This window comes from Cygnus atratus, chromosome 3, assembly GCF_013377495.2.
Source record: "Cygnus atratus isolate AKBS03 ecotype Queensland, Australia chromosome 3, CAtr_DNAZoo_HiC_assembly, whole genome shotgun sequence".
Lineage (NCBI taxonomy): Eukaryota > Metazoa > Chordata > Aves > Anseriformes > Anatidae > Cygnus > Cygnus atratus.
The window spans coordinates 100,815,548-100,836,123 of record NC_066364.1 but is presented as its reverse complement, the minus strand read 5'-3'; the positions used below and the strand labels follow the sequence as shown (position 1 = coordinate 100,836,123).

General features: G+C 35.9%; 1 protein-coding gene across 1 annotated transcript in view; it reads right to left on the bottom strand.

The window, feature by feature from the left end:
• Positions 1 to 20,576, bottom strand: part of USH2A (usherin) — a 422,856-nt gene that overhangs the window by 355,213 nt on the left and 47,067 nt on the right. Inside the window, 6 exon segments of the mRNA XM_050709829.1 lie at positions 4,332 to 4,425; positions 5,737 to 5,958; positions 8,145 to 8,329; positions 9,640 to 9,934; positions 12,519 to 12,582; positions 13,584 to 13,719. Of these exon segments, the coding sequence (XP_050565786.1) occupies positions 4,332 to 4,425; positions 5,737 to 5,958; positions 8,145 to 8,329; positions 9,640 to 9,934; positions 12,519 to 12,582; positions 13,584 to 13,719 (996 nt within the window).

Below are 20,576 nucleotides of genomic sequence, written 5' to 3'. Positions count from 1 at the left end.
GGTGACTGACTTCTGGCACAGGATGAAAGTTAAAAGACTCTGCTCACAGTGCAATTTCTTCTCACATATTTACCAGCCCTTCCAAAAGGAAGGTTTGCATTTAGAAAGTTCCTTCACCAAATGCTTAGCTGTCATTCAATATAAATATATATAAAATAAAATGTAAAGCCTCCTTCACTGGAGTGGGAGCCTGAAAAACACAGGCATAAGCCTATGAAACAGTTTTATCAATGACAGTGATAGTCAAAAATCATAATGGATTTTGTTTCTGCCTTAAACATTTGCCTTTTAAAAACCAAAACCTTGAAGATGTTTAGAATTTATCTAAATCTCTTGTAAATTTCAAAGCAGTGATATATTTGCAAATACTTATTCTATTTTATTACTAATTCTTCTTTATTTCATCTTCAGTCAATACTGATATTATCATTACAGAATGAGGAAAACAATTAAACAACATCCTCATTCTAACCTGAATGAATATGGTTAACTCAAACATTTAAATTATAGTTACAATGTGCATACACCAAATCAAAAATATGACACTCACTGGAATAACCCATTAACATTGACAGAAAATATCTGATAAAGCAGATAAATCATTAAAATATATTTATTTTCACAACGTACTATAAGTCTTGCAAGAGTGCCTGGTGAACTTCCAGATTTATTAAATATTTATAACTAATCCTTACAAATAAACATTTCACAATGTGTTCTAATTAAAGAGACATTGTCAGTTTGATATTTTTTCTAATTTGACCCTTCTAAAAACTTCAAATTCCTGTGTAAATCCCTTTTCGACTGTAGATCCTATTTTATACGTTTCAGTTTAACAAAATAGAAAAGTACAGTAAAAAAAAAAAAGTTACATGATCCTTAAAACACAGTATCACATACACCCAGGTTAACACTTCATCTCTCCCAGCAAGCATAGACTGCTTGTTTTTTTTTTTTTTTTCTAAGCATAGTTTCTCCTTCGCTACCACTGTTGCTATTCTGAAACAGCTTCTTAGTTTTTAGAAAGCCTGTTTCCAACAGCCATAAATGTAACAAGGAATACAGCCTACTCACAACAGAAATCCAGCATTCAGTGGGATTGTGGGATTCAATTCTTTGATGTAACTCACGTTTTCTTAACTTTTTTTTTTTTTTTTCTTTTTAAGATAGATTATCCATATTAAACTTGGTGGAAACACAGAAATGTCTTTGGCTAAAATATTCACAGGTGTCAGCAGATAATACAGCAAATACAGAACTTCTTAATTGATACATCATTTTAAAGTTGACACCACCTTTGTATTACTACAAGAATGACTTGTACAGGAATTTATTTGTTCTGCATTAATGGGGAAAAGTGTGGCAAGCCCACACATATTCACCTCACTAATTAAAATTTTATAGTATTGTTGTATTAAACTATGCTGATGGTTCAGAGCCCTGTCTCAAAGCCACCATATCTAATGACAATTGATTTCATCACAGAGCAGAGAAAAAAGTGTATTTGCCAGTTCACAAAATGCAATATGATTGCTACCAACTATATGATACACACTAAAGCTAGCAATTATAGAAATAATCAATGAAAATTTATAATCTCCTGGCAGAAAAGAACCTCGGAGGTGCTGGTGGGCATCTGGCTGACCACGAGCCACTGGTGTGCCTAGGTGGCCAAGAAGACCAATGGCACTCTGGCTTGTATCAGAAATAGTGTGGCCAGCAGGACTAGGGAAGGGATTGTCCCTCTGTACTCAGCTCCGGTGAGACCAGTCCTCAAACATTGCATTCAGTTTTGGGCCCCTCACTACAAGAAGGATATTGAATTACTGGAATGCATTCAGAGAAGAGCAATGAAGCTGGTGAATGGACTGGAAATCAAGACATATGAGTGGTGGCAGAAGGCTGAAGGAACTGGGGTTTTTTAGTCTGGAGAAAAGGAGGCTGACAGGAAACCCTATTGCTCCCTACAACTACCTGAAGTGAGGCTGCAGTGAGGAAGGTGTTGGTTTCTTCCCTCAGGTGAAAAGTGATAGCACACAAGGAAACAGCTTCGGGCTGTGTTCGGGGAGGTTTAGATAAGGTATAAGGAGGAATTTCTTCACAGAAAGGGTGGTTAGGTATTGGAACGGATTGCCCAGGGAAGTGGTGGAGTTGCACTCCCTGGAGGGGTTTAAGAGACATGTGGATGTAGCACTTAGGGACATGTATTAGTGGTAGACTCAGTAGTGTATGATGGTTGAACTTGATGATCTTAAGAGTCTTTTCCAACCTAAATAATCCTATGGTTCTATAACAACTACAGTAGATTTAATTAACTTAAGTTTATATACTTCTACATAAAGTATAATTCTACATAAGGTATTTTCAAAGCACACATGTATTTGTGAATACAGTTCAGCTGAAAATATCAGCTTTTTTTCCCCACTTTTGCCAAGTGGAAAGCTCCTAGATTGTCACAAGCAACTCAACTTAGTCTTCTAATTTGCCTCAGCACTTGATAGAGATAAAAGAAGAATGCAATGTCTTCTCCCAACTTTGTACTTATATTCAAGGAAAACATGTTACAAGTACAATATTTCTTTGGATATTAAACTGTTTAATGCACTTCATTAAGAAAATTAAAAAATTAAAAAAAATTGTCAACCAAATAAGGCCTTCTGTTATGATTAGTCTCCTCACCAGCACTTGCTACAGCAACATCACAGAGCAAGAAGTCCCTGGTACTTCATTTCCTTTCCCTTCTCATAGATACCATTTCTCTCTACACCTAAAGCCCCATTTTCCATGTTTTTCAGGTCCCAAGAGCCCCTTTTGCACCCCTTTTCATTTAATTTAAGGACAGAAACTTTTCTGTGAGGATATTAATTTACGTATCATGGTTCTGGTTTTGCTAAGTTATATGTAAAAATCTTCCAACAAACACAAAGGTTACATAATTTACATTTACATTATTAATAAATGACAAACGTTTATATTAGCTAGCTTTCCTCTTGAGAGGTCAACCACTCTGTTTCAGAAATTAAGTACAATCTGGCATTATTATCCTAAGGTATCCTCTACATATTTCTCTAGAAGACCATGAGTTATACTCAAATCCCCATATTGATTCTCTCTGACCAAGACTTGTAAAATTAGGAAAATTAAAATTTTGCAACTTGTTAAGTTTCAGCTACATACTGTACCACACTAAATCTATTATTATTGAGATATACTGTTATTAAGCACACAGCAGTGGTAAGAATGTATTTTCTAGATTATATTTAGATTTTTTTATTTAGATTTTCTTTAAAATACTGCCTTTAAGTTCTAGTTCCAAGAAGAGATTAACCTTAACACCTACTGTCTGAAAACAGTGCATTAAAAAGTAATATTAAATTTGTTCTTTTATTAGAACAATCATGTTGCTATTAACGATTATTTTAAGGACAGCCAGATGCCATACGTAACTGTAAAAAGTATGGGTAATCACCATTTCCAGTCCTTAAGTAAATAAGATCAAAACTCAATTTTCAGTGTTTTTAAACAACACTACCCAAATCCCTGGTTTAAATCAAAATATTCAGTAAGACCCCCAGGAGAATGACTTCCAAATAAATATGTACAGGCAAGTCTCAGTATTTTCTTAACCATGTTCAACTATGCAGAAGACATTTAAAATGAAGTCCGAAATGTTTTAACTCTGCCTTAGATGTATTTTAAAAAATAACTGTACTAAAAGATTGCATTCTTAGCTGAATTCAGAGAGACTGCTATCAACAGATGTTCCAAGTCTAAGAAGGTAAATCTATGTTATTGTTTTTCCTTGGATTAGGCAATTTTAGCGCAAATATTCTGCATTGACTCTGCTTTGGTTTGAATCGTGGAGCTGCTTTGCAGCACTTGAACTGGTCACTTTCATATGAAATTAAACTGGAAGCTGAACTGCACGTTTTTGTATTTTGCACTCCAGCCACGGAATTGGGATGAATTAGGACTAAAGTCTTCAGTATATTTTTGCTCTAGAGATTGTTTGCTAGCTGGAACAGTAGGTAAAGCCATAATCTTTATTGGATTATAGTTTAAATTCAGATTTGCATCTAATGTTTAAAACTAACTTACTCATCTAACAAATCAAATATCTGAACACAGTTCTGCTAATATTCTGTGGTGGAATGGCTTTTGGAGGAAGTTTTTTATTATTATTATTTATTTACTTAATACAAAGCCTGATATGGCAAATTTTCTATAAAAGCTAGGACAACAGTAACATACATATACATGCACGCACACATTCCCAAGCCTAAAATCCCAGATTTGAGGCAGTTCATAGGTGAAGTGGATGAGACACTAACATTATTTCCTTCTGTATAGCTTTCCTTGATGCACAGACATCTGTATGGTTCCATAGCTGTGTCACAATTATCAGCATGGCCATGACAATTACACCTGAAAGAACAACAGGTAGTGAATTAAAAATCAAACATGTGAAACACATCTCTGCAACAATATATATCAGTCATGAATATAATTTTATTTTAAAAAATAGTCCAGTTTTTGTTACAAATAAAACACAGAAGAGAATGTTTAAAAGTGCAGTAACCTACAAAAAAAAGACTTCATTGAACACATTTGTAAGTATCAAGAATTGATTTCCAAGAAAAAAAAGCCTGCATTAGAGCTACTGTTGTCTTACATAATATGTAATGAAAATATGTTAAATTAATGAAAACATATTCAATTTCAGTATATAATATGCATATGTAAAATGGCATTTTTTGCCAATATTAAGCCCTACAGTGTGGCTATAATTTTTCAAGGAATCTTAACCATATCAAGCATAACTGTCTAGATTATTTCATCTCATTTAAAATGTCCAGGTCTTATTAAAATAAAATATTCATAAAGTATTAGTTAATAGACAATAACCATCCCACTCCACCTGAAGGGCTGCTTTTCTGGAGGCATTGTACCATTTTGCAAGCTACAGTTGAAATTATTTTATTGTGACATAATCACCAAAATTGTAGCTGTTGTAGTAAAAGGATTATCACGACGCATCTAAATCAATAATCAAAACATTAGTAGTCTAGAAGAGCTTAAGGTAAATGTTACCTTTGATAGGGTGCTTTGTCTCAAAATGATCCCTACCAAAATAATTTCAGAAATAACACTTATTAACAAAAATCTGCACCATATGCTTCTTGGAAATTGTTTCATTGCCAAATTTCCATGTTATTTACAGGGCATAATTAGTCCTTTCACAAGACAGCACACTTACCATATACAATAAAGTTGTCAGTCACAGATAATGTAACACTTTTACTGACAGCTGCCCAGTTTTAAATGGAAAACTGCAGCTAAAACAAAGAATGAGCTCTGTATTAAAACTGTTAAAATTGCCATGTCTGGGAATCTATAATGAAACTTGGAAAAGCTACTGAAGTAAAGCATAAACCATGGTTTCAATCATAAGCCTTTGCTTAGAGGCTTTGATAATTCCAAAGAAAGGAGGGCTTTTGATAGATTTGTGTAATAAGTATAATTAATTTTAAAATAATGCTTGAAGAAATGTTTAAAAAATCTGCACACCAGTTATTTCAAAACTGATGCACTGCTTCAGACCAAATTCCCTTCTCACCCATAAATGTAAAAGCAGAACAACCTGAAGAAATTTAAGGCATGTAATTACATATTTAGTACAGCTTTAGTAGTTGGAGGCAGTGATGAGTGGGGTGGAAGAGTTACAGTAACACCTACCTTCCACTGACTGTAACTTCATTAACTCCATAGTATCTGTGCCTAAAATTTACCCAAGACTCATTAGTATGATACTGGCCACGGAGATGAATCCTCACTTGTGTAGCTTTTACAAATTCTTGGAGAGATGGAGTATTGTAAAAATCATTATAACCAGGTCGGTGATTTGGTTCTGGAGTAAGAACACTAAAGGTTAGATTACCACGGGAATATGGTGTAAATCTGTTTAAATAAAGAAGAGGAAAACAAATGAAAATCAAAATTTCACATATTTTACAGATTCCATCCCTCAGTATCTGCTTTCTCAGAGATGGTCTCCATACTATAATATTTATTTATTTATTTATTTTTCTGAGGAAAATTCTTACGTCAGTTGATTTCTAGTCTAGTCACCAGTATTCAAGCAGGTGAAAGTCTCTACATGTCTGTTTTCCTCAAACTGCCATTCTGTTCTCCAGACTCTAGTTTCCAAGTAAAGGTAAAGCCTCTAAAAGGCAACTTCAAAATATGAATAAAGTGCGACAGTGATAAAGTGACATTTACACTGAATTTTAAAAAAACATTTAAGTGTCTCTAAAAAACATGAACTATGCTTGAACTACATAAGGAATTCATTCAGATGAGTAACATAATTAACACGCCCACATTGTTAATTATTTATCTGCTAAACACATTAAAAACATACAGAAATGATTATACTTTGAGGTATTCCAGTGACTTACAGACACGGTACAAAGTGTAGAAATACAAACCTTAATCACTGTCATTTCCTCAAGATTACAAAAATGCCCATTAGGCATTAACTAATGTGGTCAGCAAACTATGAACCTTTGAGCCATGGTAAGGATTTTAAAGCCAGTCACTTGCCCTCTGTGCCATCTGAAGGAGTTCTGGCCACAAGGATACAAGCACACTTGTGTCTAAAACTAGGACAGAACTTGGACACCTGTCTTGGCACTTAAAGCTATGGGGTGAGGTGGGAACAGACATGGAACATTATTGCAACAGTAACTCCTCTTTGAGTACACTGAATACTCACCATTTGCAGGGGATGTTTCTTATCTTTTAAACTAAGCTTTCTGCACATCAGATGAACCCCAAATCATTCATTCATATCACTTCCTATCATCATTTACAGCATAATTGAAGGGGAGAAACCATGTCACTCATAAAACATTTATGGAAACAGTTCATAATTAACTCTTCTTTTTAGAAAATATAAATATATGTACTCCTGGACTGAATAGGGCAATACACCTAATTTGGGTTATTTATCAAAGAATGACTGGCTTACTTAAAAGATTTCCCTTCTCCTCTATCCTCTGCTCCAAAGATCAGCAATAAAGCTCAAAGTTCCCTGCTGAAAACTGGTGTAACTCAGATGACCTAATACTCCTCTCCTCAGAATACTGAACTCCTGGAGAACAGACAAAGATGCTGACACTTGAAAAGTCTTAGGAAGGTAGCAGAAGTGAAACAGCAAAAAAGCAAAATGCCTTCAGCACCTGGTACTGTATTTTCTGACTGATTTCCAGCCGAGTACCAAACAAGCCTAATACTGACTGACACCTGAAATCAGGCAAGAGATGACGCATTTGAATATCTGTAGTGGTATAGATTCAAATATATATATATATATGTTTGCACATGTGTGTGCAAAGCTATATATATTAGTTATGTATTATATGTGTTATCTGCTATATTTATGTATAAACGTTATAAATGCATTTATGTATAAATGTTAAGTATATATGTTATGAACATTTAATTTTAAATTTGCACATGTTGTCTAGTAAAAAGGCTTGCAACATGTTTCTGAAATGTAATGATTTTTCTTGGCCCTTCCCCCAGATTTTATTTTGGTTCTTGCTTAAAAAGATTAAAAAGCTTAAAGATACAGTTTCCAACCCATTTCTCATGTGTTTTGCTTGATTAGTAGTAAGGTTGAACGACTGGATTTTGTGCTTAAGCTTGCCTTCTGTCCTAAGTTCCAGTCCAACTTGCATACTCAGACATCAGAAGGAATACACTCACATTCACTAGATAGTTACAACCGATCTATTATATCAGTACCTTCCTCCACTCTTTATCTCAGTGTTCTGTAATTCTACTGACAATAATAGTCCCACAAAACACAAGCATACAAAATTTCAGAAATCTAACTCAAAAATAAGACAGTCAACTGTGTCACATTCCTCAATGTCTGAAATCTGATAAAAGCAACAGATGACCTTTTGGTGATCTTCAATCGAAAGGTCAGATCTGGGATCTTTTATTATCCCTAGCAGCCTATAATAAATGATTACGCCAAATTAAAAGATTCTATCTCAGTCGGACATGGAAATGAATTGTGTCAGGATGTTACCTGTTCAAAGCATCTGTATTATGCAGATAATACCCACTCATACCTAGGAAGCTGGAGACAGTTGACGGAGTCTGGTTTTTCCAGAGATCCATTATTATCCATTCCAAAAATACTGCAATTTTTAGCAAAATATTGCCAGTCTTCCCACTTTAGATCATCTCTTTTTTTCCTTTCAATTCTTATTGCTTCAGGGTGTGGGCTAAAGAACTGCAGTACAATGTAGAACACCTACAAGAAGATAAATTTATGAACTGATATTAATGACTGTGTTGTAAAACTATGAGAATATAAACACTAATTTTTATTTCAATGTGACAATATAGTCTGTTTTACCACTTACGAAAAAAAAAACAAATATTTAAGTCCATACATTCCAGATTAAAGACAAACATAAACTTTTTTGTTGTTAAACAAGTTCTTTGATCTCTCAGACATTATTACAGAGCAACTGAGCTGTTGCGTCAAAATTCTTCATTTTTTCTTGAAGACCATTTGAAATTGTACTACAAAGCCAAGTCCATCATTTGTTACTGTAATATTCATTTTGGCAAAAATGAAGAGCATAGTCTTGCATTGGCAAACATTTTATGAGCTGTTTGTCTGATGAAAGGTAATTTCTATTTTTATTTTTTAAAGCAATCTTCCTATTTTCAGCTTGGAATCCAATCTGATACCTGTGTTGTGTTGAAGAAGACTTCTTCAAGTATACTGCTTATGTAGAAATTTGTATGTGTCAAATAAGCCAATTTTAAAACTTCACATATATCTGAACTGGCTTTTAAATAATGGTCTTTGTGCAGCCAAAACCTGCCATCATATTCTTTACCTTCTCCACATTAATGACAAATAAGGAAAAAAAAAGCTAGGTAGAATAAGCATTACTAGTAACTGAAGCATGAACTTGACTCCTTTCTGTCAAAACACATGGCAAGTTGGTAGAGACCTTACTGTCAATCCAGCTCCACTACTGATGAGTGCCTCCTTCCAAGACTACCTGATGTTTGCCATCGGCAGCATAGTGAAGTGTTAGGTTGCAATGTGGCATCTTCAGGAATCTCCTTCCATACTGCTCAAGTGGCTAAAACACCACCTCAAGAACATCCACACAACAGAGACCCCTTATGACATGCTAGTGTGCCACAGACTTTAAATTCCATTTGACTGCAGCCAGCTTCCTATCAGAACTCATACAATGTGCATCTGATATTTTAATAGATATTAAAATTGAGATTGAAATTTACAAAAGTCAAGTTAAAAGACGGCAACCAATTTCTAAATATTGTTGTCTTCATACAAATATTCACTTTGTTACATCTAATCCAGATTACTGCTTGGAACAGACAAGGCACATCAAAAGAAAGGCTCCATAACAATAATTATGATGCATTGCTTCCTGCTGATAATGGAAGTTTTCTTTCTGTCCCCTTAATGATAACATCTTAAAGCACAAGATTTGAATTTCCCCAAAATTTTAAAGTGTATATGAAATCTCTTCCTAGTTTGTATTCAATAAATAGCAAATGCAATCTTCTCATTACCTGATACTGTCCATTTTGTAAGTCTATTGTGATAGAAACACCACGATCTAGACCTACAGTATTAGCAAACACAGATGAAATCCAGGTGGTCCCAATGTCATCATCATTGATGTAATACAGAGGATGGGCTTCTGCATCCAGCCTCAGCACTCTGTCATTAGTAGTATCATCTGCACCATTAGGGATGCAGTACCTCTGTACCAAGGGGTGTACCCGGGGATGACTTCCAGGACAGCGGCACTCGGATTGGGTATGCAGATGAGGAAATTTTCCAGAGAATACTTCCAAAATGTCTCTGTCATGGCATATAAAAAAGCAATTACATACATGATAAAAAATGACAAGTGCCACTTTGCGCCTCAAGGCTCATAGATTAAACAAAATTCAACTTAGATTACTCTAGAAGCCCTAAGGCCTGGTTTCATCTCACATGAATGGGGCAATCACCTAGGAATCAGGCCACCCAGGGTCCCTACTTAATCAATGGCAAGCAGCAGGCATCTTCACAAGTGTAAAGAAGTGCTCTGACTTGCTTTCATTGCTCCAGACCACATTATATGGAGCTCCACGGACATACAGAGACAAGGGAAAAAAGTTCCTTCCTGGGATATCTAAAGATAGATAGAATTAATCCAGCCCTAGATGCAAGGAGAAAAACTGTGAAAAACTCTTATCAATATTTTATTATGGCATCATGTCTGATTCCACTCACTGATTTGGACACTGTTCTGAAGTATAACCATAGTATTGGCATATTATGAGGTATAACCACAGATGAATTGAATGTTCTCCCCCAAACCCTCCAAAAAGACCAGCTTGAGAAGTACCAAGCTACACATTAGACAACACAGATAAAAATATTTTCCCTTTTAGCAACTCTAATACACTTGTCCACTGATTTGACTACCCCAGTCTGGGATCATTCTAGTAGCTTCTTACAGCCTATATCAAAACAATTAAATAACTTCAGTTCCCATTGACATCAGCAATCCAAAAAAATAGGTAATTACATAGGTAGGCAGGCAGATGAATGACGTGGGCTGGTTAGCTAAACCTTTGTCTGCTCATCTCTGGTGTAAAAGATTATTGTGAGCCCAGAAGGTATGAAATCTTTGAATTAAAAATTATTAATTTTCCCATGTCCCTATTTTCCAGTAGGAACATAATTTTTATATACTCATTAAGATATAAATACAAAGTAACAGAACCATCCAGACAGCCATAAACTTAAATTAATTCATATGCAAGTAGGACTTGCATTCATAGTTTATCCCACATAAACATTTTGAACCAAGTTACTTGCGGATATAAAACTGCATCAACAAAGTCATCATTAGTTCTCAACACTGTAAAATACCTTATCTTTCAATTTTTAAACTGTATTCATTTCACTGACTTAAATTGTAGTTCAATGGATTTGACAAGCATTGCTCTGAAAGAATATACAACAAACATGATTTTTGTGCAATTTGGAATTCAGATTTGTATTAACACTTTAAATTCACAGGAGATCAGCTCATTGCAATGTCCTGCAGACATCTGAGCTCCTAGGAAACTGCTCTACATCTTATTGAAAGACTATCATTAAGTAGCCTTAAGGTCTGCACTCACGAGTGTCACTGAGCTTAGCCTACCCAGAAGCACCACACAGACTAATAGGACCTGACTTTTTCTGGCCAGCTTGAATTGACTAGATTAATCCAGCATGAGCTGGATAACAAAGGTAACATCTCTGTGTAACGCACTAGGAAGGGAGGCTGGAGGGCAACAGAAATTGCAGTGGCAACTGTAATTTGGCCTCGGGGATGGAGGATGTCAAAGCAATTGGCCCAGGGCTACACAGGCTGAGCTGGCAAAGTCATTGGAGGCTTATGGGGACAATCTAATATAGAAAGCAATGAAGAATTAAGACAATAGCCTCTTGGGATAAGGGCTTGGGGGGCAGGGAGGGTGTCAAGAATACCATGTGTCAACGTCTGATACCATGGGAAGGCTAGAGGAAAGGAATCACTAAGCACAGAAGCCAAGCTGTCAGCCACTAAGCCAGCATGTTGACTAGCTGGATTGCCTGTCTTCTTCTTCCTTTGAATTACTAGTTTTAGACCGGTGTAAACGGGACTGGCCCTCTCTCCTCCCTTCCTCTCCCCTGAGACCAAGGCATTTTTCTGTGAGTGCTTCTGAGAAGGTGGGAGTAAAGACTGTACTTGACAAACAACAGCAGTTTCTCACTGAAACCCACGACAGAGAGGTCTGCTTACCAGTAAGCCTTGCTGTAGGGGCTAAACAATTTGAGACAACTGTCCAGAAGCCAAGGACATAAGGATGCTGCCCAGCTGGGAACATCAGCAGGGTTTATTCCTTCTTTTGGAGGATAAGACTATACAAGGGGCACCCTGTCTGAAGTACTTTAAGGAAGAAATTGCCCACAGCTTACATGAAGCTCTGTGGAAGCTTGGCAAGTCTCATCTAACAGATCTAAGCTTACTAGAACACATTATAATGTCAGAATTATGTTGAGTTGATAACACCAGATAGCTTATTGAAATCTAGCAACTAGATCTAGTCTCTGCTAGAACATCTGCTAAGTCAGGTTGCAACAGGGACAACGGTAGCAAGGAAAGCACACATTTAATACCGAGTTTTACTACATATACTTAAGCAACATTTCAAAAGCAAAATGTTAAAATTATTTTAACTCAAGACTTTTTGGATTAAAAATCAGGTTTGAAATGATGTCCAGTAAACTAGGTCATCAGAAGCAATCACTTAAAGGAGACATATGAAAAGCACCATACTCAGGGAAGTAAGCATATTGTTATTTATTCTCTCTCGTTATCACATTTTTTTCTTTTTTTTAAAAAAAAAAAGGTTCTTTTTACCTGTTTGAAAGTGCCACTGGGTAAAATCGAAAGTCTTGCATTCTTCCAACAAATTGCTCTAAACCTAAGAAAATATACTACAAGTAAATAATCAAATCCTGTTGAACAAAAGGCAGCTTTGCACTGCATGAGAGCACCTTCAATTCAGCACACAGAGATCTCTCTTGCACAATTACTCCTCCTGAATGAAACCATCTTGGATCTGGACAAAACTATAGAGGGCAGTGACTTAATTTTTTGATAAAAAAGAATGATTTATAATAACTTTATAAGAACATTTTGTACCTATCTCTTTTCTGATTAGAGAGGTGGCACAAGGATCGGCTCATTAGACAGAAGTAATGAGCCAGTCCATGTGCCACCTCTAATTAGAGAAGAGATACAGTAGGTACAACTGTACCTATCAATTTATACAATAAAGATAAAAAGCATTTTAAAGTACTCCTTCCTTTATACATTTATTAGTTGTTGGGTATTCAGAATCAAAATCATAACAAAATACATTTCCAAATATAAGCATTAAGAAATGGGACACAGAATGACTTTCTTGCCCAAAAGCACAATAAAGTTGTTTAAGTGGCATATACTTATATTTAGGAGTTCGCTTCAAATTCTGCACATTCCTGAAGAGTTCTTACATTTGCAGAGGCAAGATTTTGTGGAGAGCAACAAAACATCCTGTAGCTGTTCTGCAGCGATCATTTCAGACTGTAGCACACACAAAATTCTAGATGTTGATGAAGAATAATGCTATCAGGCATCACTAGAGGCTGAGTGGTTCTCATTCTGCTAGTGGTTTACATTAGCATTGATGAAACTGAAGAACATGAAGAGTCAAAAACCTGCATCTCTATTCCTGACTCTGAACAGGAGTGTAGTCTAGTGGCCATGGACAATCCCATTCTGAAATAATTTAATTTATTTACTAAGAAAAGCTGTGATAGTAAATTAATAGAATGTGTCACTTTAGGGCCCAGTGTGTTGTACAAAGCAGAAAAAACTACCTATATGCAGTAACATCACGTTCTGAAATAGTTCCAGAGCTAAAAATAGTATGAGATTTACCTGTGAAGCTTTGTCCGATTTGCAGTGTACCATCAGCATTACCATCTGCAACTGGTCCCACAAGAATCCTTGAATCAAAAGGTGTGCTGTCATCTTCCCAGCCATTCAAGAAGAAACTAATTCTGCTGTGATGCACCTATAGAATTAACAAAATGGGCAAATACATGCTTCGTTATGCAATCCTTTTGATTTCAGTACATGTTGTATCTATCCTTGATTAACCATTAACATTACTTCAACCTACTTGGCAGCATGCCTTTACCTGTGGTGCCTACTGAAAGTAGTTACCTCCTTTCTGTCCACCCATTAGCAATCCAGTTAACAAGATCATTATTCAGATACATAGACTATAAAATTTCTACAGTGTTTAAACCAAAGAATCTACAGTACGATGATCTGGCAGGGTGGGGGAAGAGAAAAAAAAAAAAAAAAAAAAAAAGAGGTCTGTTTCACAAGGTACAAGACTGGTTACAGCTACTTCACCACTTCAGGCCATGGGCACATGTTATAGCTGTCAGAGCTCTTCTCATACACATCAGCTCATACAGGCCTGAAGGGACCATCTACCATACTCAGGATAACCAAATGCAGCACACCTCAGCCAGGCTTCGAACACCCCTCCAAAATGCCTCGCTGGCCCCAGCATGCTTCTTCTTACAAGGGTTGAAGGGAATGGTATAGGATCTGGCTACATCTGCTTTACACCCAGTGGGAAATTCCCTTACATCAAGGGAACCCTTGGCTAGGAATATGTGCTCAATCTGCACTCCAGGGTATTCTTTTCTGCAAGCATTCCCTTCCCTGCCAATTCATTTTAAATTTGAGCAAATGTTCATAGAAATATTTTATGGCATTCTCCCAGCTCCACAAAGTCACACGATGCTTAGCTTTTACAAAGTTTTTTTTTTTTTTCATTAAAAATCCATGTTTGTGTTACATAAAACTGGACAAAGTTTAATAATATGGAAGTGCCTTTCAGCCTTACATTTTCTGGAATTCAATAATTTAATTTTTAAAAATACAGGGATAAGATGAAAATTGGAGTAATCATGGCTGTAGTCGGCTTCCCATTAATGAAGTTAATTACTGAAACTACCTTCAATTTATTCAAAACTTTCAAACTCTGTTGAATAGCTCACTTAACAAACTTAATCTCATTTCAGAAAGCAATTTATTTGCAAAATTCAAATTACACGATTTTAAAAATATTTAGCTTGCATAAGGTTTATTTCACTTGACAGCTTGGTAACCTTCAGATTTTGAAGCATTGCTTTGTTTTAGCCAGTTTACAGAATCCCTGTTCCATTTTGCAGATATAGATGCCTGGTGATTCGTGTCTACGGAGGTCAACTAAACCTAGAGTGCTTTAGTCTGTCTTGATACCCACTCTAATCAAATCAAAATAAACCTGAAATAATCATTTCCAATAAGAACAATAGATGTGTGAGGACAAACAGAAGGTTTACAAACCAGAATAATCTGTTTCAAAAAGAAAAGCCAGAACCTGAAAAAAAAAAACACTTAGAAAACCACAGTATAAGCACTCAAAATGCTATTCCACCAATAAAGTGTTTCAAATTTCAGACCAAGATAAACAGACACGATTATCTATAAATCTGAGCTCAGATGATCATCATCAGTGCCTCAGGCAACATGAGTCTATCAGTATTTTAAGAAAGAAAATATGAAATATGATGGGGTTTCTTGCTTTGTTGTTTTGGTTTGTTTTTTTGTTTGTTTGTTTTGTTCCGCCCCCCCCCCTTCAGTTTCACACCAAATTGTACAATGAATTTTTCTCCTTAAACTGCACTTTCAAACATATACATGCATGCTGAGCTTTATTGCTGTTTCCACATTCAGTCCATATTTCCCAAAATAAGACAGAAAAATTTATTGTCCTTCCACTGATGGAAATTTGAAGGCTATTATCATAATTACTAAGCATTGAGATTTGTTCCAAAAGTTATTGCATATGAGTTTCACCACTCAAAATACATCTCTCTCCATTTTAAATTATCCTTTCTGTTGACATATCAATGACCTAAATACAACACTTTTTTATTTAATTTTAATTCAAAGCCCTCTAAACATCTGATGCCCTATTTGCAAGAGCCTAAGTATATGGTGGTTACATTGCATTTTATTTTTGCATCACATTTTTTACAGCCTGTTACTGTCATTTGGTGTTTGACTGTTATCATCGTAAAAGATACAGGCTTTTCTACTTTGTTATTTGTAGCATTATCTCATGTTTTACAACATCTTTGCACAACATGCCTGCACATGAAATATAACTAGTGAAAAGTTCTCAGTGGTATTAATGCATAAAAAAGAATGTGGTTCCATCTCTACTGTCTTTACCCAGCCGAAAGCTGATGAACAGCCAATTTTCCTTTATCACATTAGCACAGCCATGAGGGAAACACATTTGTTCTAGTCAGCTACACTAAAGATACTATTACCAATCTAACATATACATGTTTTATATCAGCAGTATTCTCAGAGTATGAGGGAGCCAACAATATATTAACACTAGCATGACAGTTTATTTAAGAAAAGAAAATTGTCTCTGTAGAGGGACAGAAGTTAGAAATGTATGGCTAAAGCTCAGTGTCACTGGTCTAATAAAGGTAATAATTCTTAAGCTTTCTTTATAGCAGGTAACACTTCTGTGGCAGCTCTGTCATATCATTCAAATAAAAATGTTGTCTTTTACAAGTTTAAGAGTACCCTTATTTTTAGTCAAATATGAAGCATGTTTCCGATTTCCTGTTTTCACTGTAAAACATTTGTAAGAGGAATTCAGAAATGGGCTCGCTCACACCCAACAGCTCATTGCAAGCTTAGCACCTCAGCTGCAGCTTCTGTAGGGCCCCATTCTGCCTCCCCCAGCAGTAAGCAGACCACTTGCCTTCACGTACCCCTATTAAAATCAGCAGGACTATTTACGGCTTAAGAGTGACAGAATTGGGCCCTAAGCGATCAGGTATTTTTACTTGTTGAAAATAGGTGATTAACGACAATTTTAAATCTCCCTCCCCCCTCCCCCATCAACAATCTCTTTATATTAAATAGGATTTAGAATAGTTGGGTTTAATATAGCACATCCCCAAGGTAGCCCTAAGCACTTTACAATGCTGAATTGGATATCAGTAGTGCAGTGACTGTGTAAGGCAAAGGCAGCAGTCATTATGCATTTGGCAGTAGCTCAATGTAATGATCCCCCTGCTGGTTATTAAAGGGGGTATGAATATCTGACATGGGAGGAAAACGTAGGAGGGAAACCATGTGTGGGATAAAAAAATCCCAGTGGCTTTCCACTGTGGGAGGAGAGGAATGTCTCAAAGTTTGGTGTCAGTTTGGACTAAGCTAAATAAGAAGGAAGGCTGGCACTGAATCGGCTGTTTGATGTGGTTGTTTAAGGTCTCCTGAGCATTAGCATTAAATTGCGCATAATACCACAGAAAAAAAAGATGAATTTTACTGGTATCTGATAGAGGGGACGGGATTATTCCCCTATCGTCTTCATAAATAAAGTTCTATAGGAATTTGCTCCAGGAGAGTGAGAAGAGAGAGGTAGGAAAGGGTAGCCTGCAGAGCACAGGACCGGAAGCCTGGAACATCAGAGCTCTAATCCCAGCTCTGAAACCATCTCTCCCCCATGTGCCTCCCCATCTGTCAAATACTTAGCAAATCACCTCACAGGGAGGTGGCAAGGATTAGTCACTAAGATAAATCCACTCTGCGAATGCATTAGCTGCTGCCAATGCAAAGCCCAATACCAACTTCAAGCAATGGAAAATTCATTTGATGGTGAACTGAGATGGTGAAAGATACTCACAATCTTTCCTCTAAGAGCATTCTTATCATGATCCAGAAGAGCTTCAAAGATGAGAGGTGCTGAACCAATGAGGCAAAAGGCAAGTTCTTTTAGTGCATCCAAAATGAAGTTCTTACGGTCCTCAGTCACAAGTCAATTGCCCTTTATAGCCAATCCAAGCCACTTCCTCCCAAATAAAAATACCAAATCCAATCACTGCCTACACCTAGGAAAAACTCCCTGCCTGACGGCTCACTGTGGTGCAGAATGGAAGATACACTGAAGGTCAAGCTACTGCTTACAAATTGAGATATGAACAGCAAAGGTACTACAACTATTCATTTCCTCACCTGAATACCTGTACTACTCAGTTCTTACCCATGAAAGCACAATAATGAAATTTACCATGAATTTCACTACTTCATTTGAATCAGGCAGAGCAATTATTAAAAAAAAAAAAAAAAAAAAAAAAAAACAATAATAATTTTAAAAAGCAGTATTTTCATGTTTTGACTGCTAACTTCTGCTATATTGCAGCAACTTGTGTGGGGAAAAAAAAGAAGCACTACAACCAAATTCCACATTTAACTTCAGAGGAGTTGTACTGGCTAAGGGACTAACTACAGCAAAAAGCAGAAGCAGGGGAGCATATAGGAGCACGGAAAGCACATATGACAATGCTCCTGAATACTCTTTGAACCTCAAACCACTGGCAGCTCTAAGACTTCAGCCAGACACCATTCCTACATATTTAGCAACTTTCCATGGATTTCTTTTGTATCAATTTGTGTTGCTATTCCTTGAATGTAAAAAGTGGTAGTTCCCAAAGGCACGTAGTGTATAGATTGAAGGATATGATTTTTCTTCTCTCTTTTTATTTTTTAAGCCCTGAACTGTAGGGTTATCTATAGGTATAATGATTAAAAACAAAAAAAAAAGTATTTCAGTGATAAAAATATTTCAACAAAAATACTTAATATACTTGGGGGAAAAAAATAGTATCCTTTATTAGCACGGAGGCAGAAGAAATTTGGGGTCCCAAGTAGAAGAAAGAGTAATATTGATTTTATTTTATTTATTTTTTTTCACTTTCCAAGCCAAAGCCAATTTGTGAGAATTCCAAGACCCCAAGTCTACACAGTTTTGGCTTTTAGGTAATAACACGCTTATATTACATAACATTCATGTGTGACACCTAGTACATTTAAAAAACATACACTTTTTCTTCACACACACAAGTCATCTTGTCATCAAAACATCGAAACCCATTACATATATATAAAGGCATCTGAGACCATTTTAATCTCATCTATGTAGAACTGAATTGCATCATTTCAGCTAAAATAAATGAAGTTAAGTGAATTCTCCTTCAGTGGTTACTATGATTTTTTTTGCATCAGTAAGATTTTTCCATTAAAAATAAGTCTTAATATTAATACTACTCACATACCTTGTGCAAAATTATTTCTAATAAGTAAGATAGAAAGATGTGGAAAAGAAACCTTTATGTTCCATTGTTCAATAACAAAAACTACCTAAATATAGAGATCACTAACCAGATACTAAGACTCCACTGAACTAATTGACATAAAACCAACAGATGTGTTAGTCTCTTCTCTGAATGTTTTAGAATTTATGATTGTGTTTCAAAGACATACCTGTTTTTTAATAAGCATGTTTCCCTTTAGGTTATTTTTCCTATTCTAATTGCATGGGAAAGATTTATTAAAATATTTCAGATAAATTAAAGGGAGTCATTTCAAGACAACATTAATCTCTTTTACTGGTTAAATATACATTCTTTTTACTCCTATTTATCATAGATTCTAGCAATCACAAAGTACAATTTAATCTTAAAGTTTCTTCTCATCTATTGTTCTAGTAAGTAGATCACAGTGTCTGGCAAGACAGTTGAAAAAACCAGATGGATTTCTTCCCAGATTTTCAGGCCATATATGAGGAGTTCCACAACAGAGAAAATCTTGGCACCAAAAATCAAAGAAGAAAAATCTTCATTCTAGCCAAATGATACCAACCCCGGCCTACTTAGTTATCCAGCCAATCCAGTGATGGCAAACACTTCAACTGTAACTTCAGTTCTTAAGGCTATTTATACCATCTCAGCAGTGGCAGGAATGACCATAATAATGACATATAAAACAAGTCAAGAAGCAAACATTCACCTTTAGACAACTAATAGGAAATAGAATACATTCCAATACATGTAATGGACATCACTATTTCTAAACAAGATGAGGAAGATTTAGATTAGAGGTTAGGAGAAAATTCTTCACTCAGAGGGTGGTGAGACACTGGAACAGGTTGCCCAGAGAGGTTGTGGATGCCCCATCCCTGGAGGTGTTCAAGACCAGGCTGGATGGGGCTTTGGGCAACCTGATAGTGGTTGGGGGATAGTAGTGGGAGGGGTCCCTGCCTATGGCAGGGGGGTTGGAATGAGGTGATCTTTAAGGTCCCTCCAACCCAAACCATTCAATGATTCTATGAAGATGAAGCTCAGAGATCTAAGAGATATATCAGACACCAAACAGGGTTCTTGCAAATATCAGGTATCTGTAAACTAAAATTGCGGGAAAAAAAGCCAGCTAATTTTTAAATTACAAATTCAAATTTAGTTAGTTACAAATGGAAACAAAATTTTAAGATTAAACACAAGCTAAAATTAAGAGCCTGTTTCTCTACTGAGAAAACAAGAAAAAAAATGAACAAAAATAAACTGTAGAAAAACCAAACATATCTGCATTAGTTTATCTTTTAATTAAGCTCTATTTACACATCTGGAAGTTTCTCTGAGATAGAAATAATTGTATCATCATAAAGATTTTATACACAATATGAAGAATTTTGAAGTGCTTTATGAACAGCAATTAGGTAGCTAATACAACTTACCTGGTAAGGCATAAAAAAAGATGTTCCATTTATTTTCCAGATCAGCAAACAGGCAGAAACAGAAATGACCCTTCCCCTTAGTTGCTGTAAAATCTTAAGCAACTCCAAAGTCAATAAAGCTATACAGGATTTACAGAGATATAAAATAAGCAGAAGTTAACATAAATGATTTGCTTAATCATTCAGAAATAATACAGAAACAGATTCTGACAAATCAGAATAAGTTGTGATGCACCTAGCTCAAAAATTACTATACAACATAGTTA